A 13167-nucleotide genomic window follows, 5' to 3' on the forward strand; every position below is an offset into this window, starting at 1 on the left:
TTGTTTTATATTTTGAATAAAGCATGGACTTTTTTTTTTTTAAGCAAGAATGGGTAGCATCCCTGACTACAGAAAAGAGTAGATGTATGTGGAGGCTGGATGCAACATGCAGCACACTGTCACCATGTAAGAGTTCACTATCAAAACCCCAATGGAAATAAAGTGTAATACTTTCCTAGTCCCCAGAATTATGAGTTTAAAGCAATACCACCTTCTACGCCACTCAAAGACAATTTTCATTCATGTATCAAATCTTATGGGAAAAGGCTATCTTTTAAAAAAAAGATACCTAGCAAGTATCTAGGACACCATTACACATTAAAATATAACAGCAGAGGATTAAGGAGCCTGACAAATAGTCCTATGTGCACAGATACCTTCCATTCATTAAACAATTTACAATACATTCACTGAACATAAATAAAAGCCCAGGGTGCTTTGTAATTTTTCTTTTAAATCTAACAGAAGGAACAGTAAAAGCTATCTTTCTGAGCGTTCGTGTTTTCCTTACCTTGGGGGATTGGCTTCCAATTCTTGAAGTTTTTCTTCTAGCTTTCCTTGTGTTTCAGCTAATTCATCATATTCCTGATAAAATTAAGAGAACTGGGTTGATCTTGATGGGTCAGAGACCCACCTAGTTATTTATACCACAAGGTGTAAGGCCTGGACCATATCCCTGTTCAGGTTAATCTACAAGTGTGCCTTAGCTGAAGGCTGGAGGTTGGGTCAGGGCTCAGGGATGGTTGTTCTCGGAGACAAGTTACAATGTTAGCCTAGAATTAAGACTGAGGGGGGTGGGGGCGGGGAGGTGGGGGAGGATGCAGAAGGAGGAAATAAAGAAACATACTAGTATGCTACACAGTAAGGATGAAAAAGAATAGTGACTACCACTTCCGGTGCGTTTACTGTGTCCCGAGCATGGAATAACCACTTCAGACCCCCTACAAGTGAGGTAGTACTAACACCATGTCACAGATGAGGTGACTAAGGAGTCTAAGGTCACAGGGCTAGGAGATACTAAGTTAGGGATTTCAACCAGACAGTTTGACTCCATTCAATAACTCTGAAGTCCATGTTCATTATCATTATTTTAAATTGTCAGAGATAAACTATGACAGAGGGCTAAACTGAGATGTGGGTAAGCTAAAGGATGACACTGTGAAAACAAGGCAGGAATTCTGCAGAAAAAGCAGACAAAATTAACCCATTAAGTTCCCACAGCTCCTGTGTACCAAACCCTCTTCTTCCTACTACAGGCACCTGTGATTGGCTAGTGGCTCTCTCTTTTCCAAAGTTTCCCGGATCTATACTATTTCTTAGGATTCCAAGTAAAAATCAATGAGGCATGTATGTATACCATACCTTGCATAAGGCAGTTAGATCCCTGTGTTTGCTTTTCACTAAGAACTCAGCAGTGATATCTCTGGGTGGCTTGACTTCAGATGCTTCTTTGTATTGCTGATGGAGTTCTTTAATTTTCTCTTTTAAATTTACCATCTAAGAGGGAAAAATACAAATTTACCATTCCAGACAGTAATTCATCACCAAAGCATGTACTTTGGTTCCTCCCCTAAACTGCTATTATACCAAAACAGGGTTATACTGCAAGGTCTATGGAATTCTTAAATACCTCTTCCAAATCATGATATTAAAAAAAAATTTTTTAATGACATTTTAAAACAGGAAAAAATCCTATATGGCTCAACATAGAGGTATCACATCACTATCAGATAAGGAGGATTGGCTCTGTCTTCCAAAACAAATGGGAGAACTAGGAATGTCCCATTAATAAAAATATATAATTAATTAAAAATTAACTACCAGGAAAAACAAACTGTCTCCAATTAAACTTATTGCTTTGGGAAACAAATTGTCATGATTTGTTTTTTAAATATGTAAAAGGTCAAATCATCACACAAAGAACCATTCCCAATGTTAGTTTTTTCGGATTTCTGGTGGTGCTACACAAGACTAGGGTGAAGGTTAAAGCTTGAGACTGGGAGCTTCACACCAGCTGGCCATGTTCTAGCCACTCTTCTCACTTCATCCATACCACAATCCATGAAGAAGATGTGCCAGAGACCTCTTCATTTGACAAGATGACAAAATGAGGTACAGTGAGAGAATGAGGCAAGAGTCCAGTCACAAGATGCACCCAGATTTTGCATCATAAAGCCCCCAAGTTTGCAGCTGGCAGGATGAGGAGAAACAAATGGTTTCCCAGTCTGGAGCTGGGGCTCTGGAAGATGGCATAAACAAAGGCCCCCTTACAGGTACCACTGGGGAATATCCCCATATTGGCACCTCAAGTGAAATAATTATGCCAATGAATTATGGTACTGGCTGCTGACATGTTGTCTTCATCAGTGGGAACTTAACCCCAGCACAGCTGATCTCCTTCTCATCCTAGACTTCAGCAGAGGGCACTAGGCCAGCTTTGCAACAGGCAACAGCAACCTGACACAGGAAAGATCTATTTCCCCCAGCATCAATTTACCAATAATGCCATACAGAAAGACTGACAGATAATACAGTGCCTTTTGCTAGTCATTATTTTCTTAACAATAATGAGCTGTGCAGACTTTCTCTCCCATGGAGAAAAAAAATCAGAAATGCTTTTAAATTTCTAAATTAAAGGCCTTTTCCCCCTACTGATGCATCTTCAGCTATGAAAAAAATATAAAATTTCACCTTATTAAGAAGTTCTTTCAGTTCCTCCTGAGTTTTCACTATCTTCTTCCAATGTTCAATCTGCTCATCTTTGACATGCTTTTCTTGTAACCTGAAGAGACAATATATATGCTCCGGCCACACAGCCAGCCTTGCTGAGTAAGACAGGTGCCCATCAGAAACATTTGATGGCATCAAGGCCCTCTAAAATTTCTAATACTTTGGAATAAGAAAGTTGGCTGGTGGCAAATTATTTTCTAGGCTATGTTAAATACAGTTAATTCAATACCATAAAAGACATGAATTTTACAATCGAGAGAGCCTTAAGGATCATGTAATTATTTTAAATAGCTTTACTTTTGGATTTAACTATTTCACAAGAAAATAAGTGAAAACTAGCTCAAATAAGATTTGATGAAAACTTTAAACATTAAATAGCAAATCTATAAACAGAATCTATAATACAACAAGCGGTATCAAAGTACTTACTGAATGACAACTTCCAATGCCTGGCCAAGGGACACAGGCTTATTATTGAGGACATTGAAGTCTAATTGATGACTAAGGTAAGATGTAGCTTCTAGCAACCGGTTAAACTCTTGCTCTACCATTTCATCTTTCTCTTTAGGAACCTGAAAATTTGAAGTATGGAAGAGTTGGTCCTTACACGACTAAACATAACCATCCATGAAAACACAAATGCTCTACAGTTTAAAAGGTCAAAATATGTATCTCAAAGGGGAAACCTTTGAGGACAATGATTCAAACTGTCTTTTCTGTGAAGTGGTTAATTCCATTAAATGAGATATGAAATGTTTCAGCCCAGATATTTTCCTATTCTCACGATTTTGCCCTCAGAGCTGGGACTCTATCTTTATTAACAGCCACAGGATTCACACTGGTGTTGAGTGAAGTCATGTGGAGCCCAAGATGCCCTGGAGTTGACATGCACTGAGATAAGCTGGGCTGACATGCAGACAACACACTGGAGAAGTCCCAGAGAACAAAGACTATGTTAACACACCTGAGCACCTTCCAGAAAAAGGACAGGATGAAAAAATAAGAAGCCCAAGGTATCTGCTTCCCCTCAAAGACGACAATTTCAGGTAGGAGTAGGGAAGAGAGAAGTGAAATTCATGGCTATTAATAAGAACACAACAGCATCTTAATTCTTTCTCAGAGTAATAGTGTTTTATGGCACCAATTAAGTTCAGAGTTGAATATCCAATGCTCTTAGACTATGACTGACTGAGGTACCAGGTCTGGCTCACTACTGTGGAGTAAGAGAACAGATTGCAAAGCAGATCATCAAGCTGCAAGACCATGCTCCTAATCCCTGCTGTGCCCCTACCTAGTGATACCATCAGTTAGCTGACACAAATTCCTCTGCTACTGCTTAATTCAGCCCCAGAGTAAACTGTATCTACAATCCTATTGCTGAATTCATGGGAATAGCGAGAAGGAAAAAGCATGTCTAAGGCAAGCATCTCTTGCCATAAAAAGCTAGGCATCGGGACTTCCCTGGTGGTCCAGTGGTCAAGACTCCGTGCTCCCAATGCAGGGGGCCTGGGTTCAATCCCTGGTCAGGGAACTAGATCCCGCATGCCACAACGAAAGATCCCACGTGTGGCAACAAAGATCCCGCGTGCCACAACTAAGAGCCGGCACAGCCAAATAAATACATAAAAAAAAAAAGGCGCTAGGCACCAACTGGGAAACAGGATTCAAAATTTGGATTTTCACTTTACCATCAACCTAAAATTGGTAACAAGAAAACAAAACATGAAAGTAAGCCCTAATAATCACTAAGGCTGAGGAAGAATGATCTACAATTAGAGGTAACTATTATGGACAAGATCATCACAGTAAAACTCTGCTTCTCATCTGCAACTCCTTCAGTTTTGCCCTTCCCAATTAAATGGATGCTTTCGAAGCACTAGCCTCTGCCCCTTCACTGATGAGTCACACAGTAACTCTTAGCAGATGAGCCATGGTATAGCAAAAAAGAATATGGTGAGAAGTATAATCTGCACCAAAACAAAGGGAAAAGGACTGCAACTCTCCTTTGGAACTGTAAATTATGACAAGACACTATAACTAATTCAATCAAAATAATATTTTAAAGCATCAAGTTCTAAAAGATCACACATGGGAGAGATCAGGAAATCTTTATGAATTAGAGAATTCCCCTTAGCCTTAGAAATAGAAACCCCTGAGAATCTTTTGGTTTATGTTGAGAAATAAGGCAGTGAATCAGGCTTTGGATGCTTGGTGCCATTTATATATCAGGGTGGTACCTAGGACTTGGTACCTAGGACTTGGTGGATCAAACACATCTGACCTACCCATTCAAGTCCAGGGCCAAAGAAAGGAGTTCTTGGTGACATCGCTACTTGTTTTGATTACACAGCTATCAGAGCTGATGGAAGTGACCTTCTTGTCAGGAATTTCATTTACTTTCCCGTCAGTTACATATACTCTATATATGATGGTCACATAAAGAACAGCTCAAAGCAATGCTGAAATTTTGCTTGGTGTTAATTCCCGCAGTGATGTTACAAAAGATGGTTCTAAATTTGGTGCTCCTTTAAAAAGGAAACAATCACATTTTCAATATGAAATCTACATAGTTATGAGCTCTTCACTGATCACAGATGCAATATGAATGACTGCTTTTCCTGGAGTACAAATGGTGATATTTCTACATGTGGCTTCTAAAATGCCTAGCAGGAGGATGCTATAGCAGCAAGAGGAATCAGATCACATATGCCTCTACAATAGGACAGAAAGTGCCAATACGCCAAGTTTGCAAATGGTACAGATTAAAGCTCTTCCAGTGTCAATTGGATGGCTTGCTTTAGACAAGCTCTAATCTTTACAGCTAGAGTGACAGTCACATAGGGAAGTTCATATTGAAAAAGTACGCAGCACTCAAAGGCTCAGTATCTGGGGTCCAGGGTGTGTGGTACAGAAATATTTAAAGGGACACTGTCAAGGTTAGAGGGACCAAATTTGACCTTTTGTTTCTTCCCTCTGTTTGCTGAGCAGCCCACTTGATTCGTTACACTTTCCCCTTTAGTCCACCCACACCCCCGACAAAAAACTTGACTTTTTACATGCTCTTTCAATGACAAATACTCAAATGGCACCAGCCCAACATACAGGTGCAACTCTACAACAAACCAGTGGGAATGTATGATGGACGGGATCTTTGGAAGGGAAAGATTTAAGTTTCAGGCTTTTAATGGGTTACTGTAAACAGTGAGGAAAATGAATTGAAAAATTATGAAAGAAAAATACCTTGACAGTGTCCTTTTAACCAGTGCAGCAGAGAGAGAAATAAACTGTAAATAAGAGCCCACAGCCAAGCCAAGTTTAGTTTTGTAAGACGGCAGTAGAATCAAGGCTTTAAACACACAGCATGACAGAAGCATTGTGAGCTCAGAAGCTGCAACTACCACAGAGATAAGGAACAGACTGTACAGAGACTAAAATGAGAGAGTCAAGGCACAGAAATGGGCAAAAGAAAGGCACTTTGGGTGGGGGTGGGGGTGGTAAAGGGAGACAGTGCAGAAAGCAGAGAGGAATAAGCAAAATTCAGTACAAGAGAAAAAGAACAACAATCAAACCAAACAAACACCAAACCAAAAGATCACTGCTGCATCTGATACCAGAATGACATGACCGCATCTCCAGGACACCCCCTCTAACTCGGGGCTCCAGTCAGCAGTCAGGTCCCATCCATTTTCTGCTAAGCAGTTATAGGAATGTTGTCAGTGACACCAGGGGTAGCTTTGAAACCCGGATTTTTTCCCATTAATTTTAAAATTACACTTCAAAATTAAAGAAATATTTGGAAAATAGTACATAAAATACTTGTCCATTAGGACACCAATACTGACTGGGAGAAAACCAAAATGTGTTTTTGATGTATTTAAACCTTGACTCTGTTTCTAAAGTTAATCTATTAGATATATTCTACTTGACACACTCAGACAATGACAAGAACTTTAGCAAGCACCCCCTACATACCTGTTTCAGGTCATTTCTTTCCCTTTGGTGAGAACCCTTGGACTCTGTTAGTTCCACAAATAATTATGAAAGGATGTTGAAATACTGGCAATCTCTAACACAAGTCACAATAATTTTAGTTTAACCTGACCATTCATTCTTTTTTTAGAAAATAAATTTATTTATTTATTTTTATTTTTGGCTGCGTTGGGTCTTCGTTGCTGTGTGGGCTTTTTCTAGTTGCTGCGCGCGGGGGCTACTCTTTGTTGTGGTGCGCAGGCTTCTCATTGTGGTGGCTTCTCTTGTGGAGCAGGGGCTCTAGGTGTGTGGGCTTCAGTAGTTGCGGCACACGGGCTCAGTAGTTGTGACACACGGGCTTAGTTGCTCCGTGGCACGCAGGATCCTCCCGGACTGGGGCACAAACCTGTGTCCCCTGCATCGGCAGGCGGACCCTCAACCACTGCGCCACCAGGGAAGCCCTAACCTGACTGTTCTATTGTATATTCTTAAATTGCATCCTCAGAAAGGAACTCAGCAAATGTTACCAAGGCTTAAGCACCACATTTTACGCAGCTGGATTCCTATATTACAACGCAGTGACAACACATAACAACAAACGAAGAAGCAGTCTTTCGGGAAAGGACCTTTGATACAGTTTCCTAGCAAAGAATCAAACAAAAAGGCTATTGCTTGAAACAGATTTTATGATTTTTCAAAACCATTTATTTCTCAATGAAAGGCTCCAAATAAATGGTTCCTTCAAGACTAAACATTTGGTGAGTCTCCCTCCTCTAAATGGGGTCTAACCCTGACTGCTTTGATCCTATTACACGGAGCATCCATATATGGAGGACGGATTATATGGAGCATCCCTGAACATGGTCCGGGTGGGGAAGCCTGTGTGACTGGCTCATGCAGAATAAATTCTGGGAGAGCCAAACAACTTTCTGGACACGGTCCCTGATTCTGTAAGGAATCATCTCAAAGGAAGGACAGCTCTCCTTAGTTCTACCTCTGGTTGCATTCTATCATCACGAGCTTGGTAGGTCTTCAAAAACATTGCCCATCTGTCATACTTCCAGTCTGCATAAGTTCTCTAGCAGCAGAGCAAAAATGGAGTTAAGTGTACCTAGGTTCCAGGTACTCAAAGTTCTGAGATTTAGCCAGAGAAATCCTCAGGAAGAATTACACGTTGAAGAAAGTTGTAATGGCAAAATCTGGCCAACAGAGGCCACAGTCAACCTCCACCTCTCCCATCCCCATGCACTTCTACAATTACGGTAAAACGAAAGATTAGTGGAAAAATAAATTTACATCTGAGGAGTTTCTAACCCAGATTCCCAAATAGCTAAGGGAAATGAGATATTGTTATTAACCCTGAAGGGAGAATAAGGACAACAGGTATATCCTTAATTCAAATAAAATTCAATGTGATTCTATAAATGGAGACTGTTGCCTCCCTCTCCTTCTTTTACCTCATAAGGAATCTTTCAGGGGATGTAAATAACTGACTTTCCTAGAGCAGGGACTAAGCCATGTGGAGAAGGCACACATGGCATGTCTAAGGAGTGCACTCCAGCAACTTCTAGCACATAGCAGAGGTGCTCAGTAAATTCTTGTTAAATAAATTAATATAGTTTGGAAAAGAAAAGTCAGTATTATAACTATATTTGAGGGGAAAAAACTTATTTTGCAACTTCAAAAACATTAAAGGAAGGCATGAGATTTTTATATTTATAAAAAGCAGGGATTGGCAGTCATGATTTTAAAGGGTAGAGAAAGACTTCCTTAAAGATACCAAAGATGTTTCCAAAAAGGAAGATGAAAACTGAAACGGCCAAGATACCTCTGTCAAAAGTATAACCACTTAAGCACCACTCTCTATGAATAAAAGTGGAAACTTGCTAAGTTATGATAGGTACTGAGTGTATCCAATCAATGGTATTTCTAAGAAGCCTGGCATGCGTTACCTTTCAAGTGTTATCTTTCTTCCTCATAATCAGGTTCTGTTTCTCTAAGTAGTTACTGAGTCTTTTGATCTCACTTAATAATCACAGACACACACACACACACACAGAGTCTCTCTCTCTCTCACAAAGTCACTCACTTCAGATACCTTTTCATTACTCAAAAAAAGTCAAACACAAAACTAGAATCTAAAGCCCCCAAGTTACTAGCCGTATAGGAGATGCAGAAAACACTCACAGTCATTTCTCCAGTCTCCCCCACCAATCCATGTTTTCAGTCCTCTCACTGGTGACTCCCAAAATGCTCCTGAAATATGAATTACCCTATTTCCCAACCTTACCCATATCTATTTAAAACTGCATAATTCAGAGGATAACTCCATCATCAGTTAATCCGAGGGCACCTGCTTTATTAGCTCCGATTATTTGTTTTTTTTTGTTTTGTTTTGTTTTTGCGGTACGTGGGCCTCTCACTGTTGTGGCCTCTCCCGTTGCGGAGCACAGGCTCCGGACGCGCAGGCTCAGCGGCCATGGCTCATGGGCCCAGCCGCTCCGCGGCATGTGGGATCTTCCCGGACCGGGGCATGAACCCGTGTCCCCTGCATCAGCAGGCGGACTCTCAACCACTGCGCCACCAGGGAAGCCCTCTGATTGTTTTTATAGGCTTGGAAGATACTTCTATTTATAAGAATATCCTATAGTAGAACCAGATTAGAAAGCCCTGTTCTAGTAAACCAAAGCCATAAAATAAGCTTCCTTTGTCAAAAACAAACATACAAGCTCAACATACTAGCTGCCAGTCCAGGACCAGAGAGAAGAGAGAGGCAAACTCTTTCAGGGATTCTTGTGACTGTTATTAAAACAATAACAAGGTAACAAAACAAAAACCACTTACTACATGATTTTTTTTCTATAGCAGCAAAATGGCTGAGTATGGTGATATGTCCTTAAGACAAAATTACAAATGATATTAATAACTCTGAGTTAACTGCTGGCCTTGTATAGGATGGAATAATTAATTTCTATGTACTAACAACAGAACCATCAAATCAATCACCCTCTCTTCCACTGAGGCTATCCACAGAGAATGGAGGAACACATCTCATTTCGTTCAACAGTTCACTGAAGAAAAATCAATGGCTGAGTGAATATCATCACTCTAGGTGGGCCTCCTTAGAATACCTATTAAAAGAAAGCTCTCTGAGAAGGAGACTCAGCTGATGCAGTCACACTGGCAGTCAGAACTGCACACTCACCCCTGCTCCCACCTTCCCTGAACTATCAGCTAGGCAGAACAGAACAAGTGCGGGCATTAAAGCTGCAACACCAGACAACGGACCTTGGCTCTACAACTTATTGACTATAATGACCTCAGGGAAACATGCACGTGCTTTAGATTCTTCCCCTGCAAAATGGGAGAATGAAGCAACTGACTGAGCGATTCCTTAGATTTCTAAAGGCATGACACATATCTGTGATTATAAGCATAAATTAACCAGGCTATAAGCTCTCAGTACTTGTCATATAAGCCAAAAGCCAGTCTACTGGTCACCGGTTGTCCATTCCTACTCTGAGCTAGACCACTGGGAACAGCATGATTAAGAAATATTAATGTCTTCTTATGTTTGATTGACTAACTTAAGGCAAGCAGAACTCAAAGATGCAAAGAATTTTTTCCCAAATTTGAGAATGCTTAAAGAATCCTCCTTACCATTTGGCTGCTTCACCAAATACAAACCAACCAACCTAGAAAAATACTATAAAGATCAGAGTTGAATGACAACAAAATGCTGATAAACCACACACCAGCTTAACAACTGTGTACCAAAATGCTACTCAAAGGGCTGGTCCTGGTGAGATACGGAGCTTATGCCAGAACATAAACTAAACGCACCACCACTTCTTTCGTTGACAAAGTCTTGCTACCAAAAAAAAAAAAAGTCATCCTCTGAACAAACATCATGGTTAAATGGTGTGGTTTATTTACATTCTGGCACAAGATATATCTCATCCCATACTAGTAACCAGTTCATGGACTGGCAGCTGGCTATAGGCCACACTTCAGCAAATATTGGTATGTTATTTAGAAACAAGTGTTTTAAAAAATGTTTTACAGCTTATCTAATACCAAGAAAGCAGACAATTTCTTTGGATATCTCTACTAGGAAAAAAACCCTCACTTTTTACTGTTAGAAAGACTAAATGAACAGGCTCTACATTCAGGAAAGTCTAAAGAAAAAGATAGTGTCTCAAAGATCAGTGATAATCTTTGGTTTGGATTCCATTACTTCTTGAGGACTAATGTAGTATCTACTTCAGAGACCCTGCTTCCTCAATTCAATTCTCTAAATTACTGTCTATCTACCTAAAACACCTATCTGGTCATGTCACTTCCCCTGCTCTCAACAAGACTGGAAAAATGGGAGTCCATTATAGTACTCTTTCTACTTTTGTATATGTTTGAAAATTTCTATAATAAAAAGGTGGGAAAAGATAATTATTTGTGTACAAGTACCACCAGACTATGGGGTCTTACATGGCAGGGACACTGTCTTATCTCTTTATTTTTTACAGGTCTTTGCAGGGTAAATAGAAGTTTATAGAATTGTTGAATTAACCTCTACTTCATCCTTTTCCTTTCTACTTTGTTTATTTTACCAGAAGGCTGCCCGCCCTTTCCCCTCACCCCCAAAAAAGCCCTGGGAGTAAATATGGATCCAGAATGGTGGGGATGGGAACCAAAACATTTCCCAGAAGTCTGTACTTCTCTGATATAAACTGCATATCCTAAAGGTAGACAGGAAAAGGTGAGGATGTCCCATGGGACCTATCACACAAAATTCTAGAGTTGGAATCTAACCACTTTTAATAACAGTAGGCTAAACTGCCATATACATAGCAAGCTTTCCCTTCCTTCAAATATAAAGATGATAGTGTGTTTATAGCCTGAGAATTGTAGACTCCCTCACTCCTAACAGGGGAGTTGGCAAAAATTCTGCTGAATACAAACTTTTGAGTTTCACAGACCCCTAAAAATTAGGACTGACTTACATAACTTATAATACAGCTGTTAAAACACTCTCACTCTCCCATACTGAATATCACTTCCATGCTACTATCATACCAACCATAGGAAGCTCCTATGCCTCTGATCAACAAACACTTTAACCTACCTAAGCATCAGGTTAGTACCACCATTTCGCTATTAGCCCATCAAAAACTAAAAAACTTAACAGCCTAGCTAGCCTAATCTTCATTAAGTATTTAAAGATAAATGCCTAAACAGGCATGTATAACCCCTTCCTATACAGCTCAGAGTTAAGAAACAATCACAATAATGTCACACCATTTCTACTCTCAGTTCATATTTATATGTGTGTATATTCACTCACATATTTCCCCAAAATTGTTTTCCACTGAACCAAAGAAATTGTGAAAAGTAGTTTGTTGTCAACTTACAGCTTGTCCATTAGCTTCATAAAGTGGGCATTTTTGCTTGATCTTGGCCAGTTCCATATTTACTTGCTTGCTAACCACAGCCATGGGATTCCCTCCTAGAAAAAACTCCAACAATTAAATTCAACATACCTATGAAAAGAGAACAAAAACCTCAATGCAAAAATATTTTTACTCAAAATTTAAAATATCAAAGCTTAGGGTACATGAATTACATATCAACAAAATGCCCAAAGTAAAATAAATATTTAAGTTAAGCATAAAGAAGAAAGCAAAACATTACCTATTACCAAAAATTGGTTAACATTACAGACCCTTCTAGATTTTATGTGCATAAAATTACAGACATATACATACAAAAGGATCATAACACATGCACTGTTCTGTGATCTTTTTCCAACTTTGCAACAAATGTGGACATAATTTCATGTTAATATGCAGCTACATAATTTTTAGTGGCTGCATAGTTCTCATTGTATAATAATTTAATCTTCTAATCTGTGGTTTCTAACATCTGCTACGTCACTGTCCAGTTGTCTATTTTCTTAGGATAATTCCTAGAACTGGATCCGCTAGGTTAAAATCTATGTACATTTTAAATTATGCTCATATTGATATATCTTTTCAGGAAGACTATTTGTCAATTTACCTCTCACTAATACTGAGAACAGTATCCTAACCAATATATTTTAAAATTGTATCTATGGCTTTAAAATATAAGGTTAAACAGGGACTTCCCTGGTGGCGCAGTGGTTAAGAATCTGCCGGCCAATGCAGGCAACAAGGGTTTGACCCCTGGTCTGGGAAGATCCCACATGCCAAGAAGAAACTAAGCCCATGCGCCACACTATTGAGCCTGCGCTCTAGAGCCCGTGTGCCTCAACTACCGAAGCTGGTGCACCTAGAGCCCGTGCTCCACAGCAAGAGATGCCACTGCAATGAGAAGCACGCGCACCGCAGCAAAGAGTAGACCCTGCTCGCAGCAACTAGAGAAAGCCCGCGCGCAGCAACAAAGACCCAACGCAGCCAAAAAAAAAAAAAAACATACATACATACATACATA

At 39.8% G+C, this 13167-nt stretch overlaps 2 protein-coding genes across 4 annotated transcripts in view; one reads left to right on the forward strand and one right to left on the reverse strand.

Moving 5' to 3' along the window:
* LUZP1 (leucine zipper protein 1) overlaps positions 1 to 13167 on the forward strand; it is a 133494-nt gene that overhangs the window by 100181 nt on the left and 20146 nt on the right. The gene's annotated exons all lie outside the window — the stretch shown is intronic.
* Positions 1 to 13167, reverse strand: part of KDM1A (lysine demethylase 1A) — a 64064-nt gene that overhangs the window by 10441 nt on the left and 40456 nt on the right. For all 3 annotated transcript variants that reach the window (XR_009539062.1, XM_060141162.1, XM_060141163.1), the window contains 5 exons: positions 12108 to 12202; positions 3160 to 3302; positions 2692 to 2782; positions 1363 to 1497; positions 512 to 585 (listed from right to left, as the gene is read on the reverse strand). Coding sequence is in view for 2 of the 3 variants with exons in the window: in XM_060141162.1 (XP_059997145.1) it covers positions 512 to 585; positions 1363 to 1497; positions 2692 to 2782; positions 3160 to 3302; positions 12108 to 12202 (538 nt within the window). In the remaining variant the exon portion in view is untranslated. The remainder of the gene's footprint in view (positions 1 to 511; positions 586 to 1362; positions 1498 to 2691; positions 2783 to 3159; positions 3303 to 12107; positions 12203 to 13167) is intronic.

The sequence above is a fragment of the Lagenorhynchus albirostris genome, chromosome 2 (assembly GCF_949774975.1).
Source record: "Lagenorhynchus albirostris chromosome 2, mLagAlb1.1, whole genome shotgun sequence".
In the NCBI taxonomy this organism is placed as follows: domain Eukaryota; kingdom Metazoa; phylum Chordata; class Mammalia; order Artiodactyla; family Delphinidae; genus Lagenorhynchus; species Lagenorhynchus albirostris.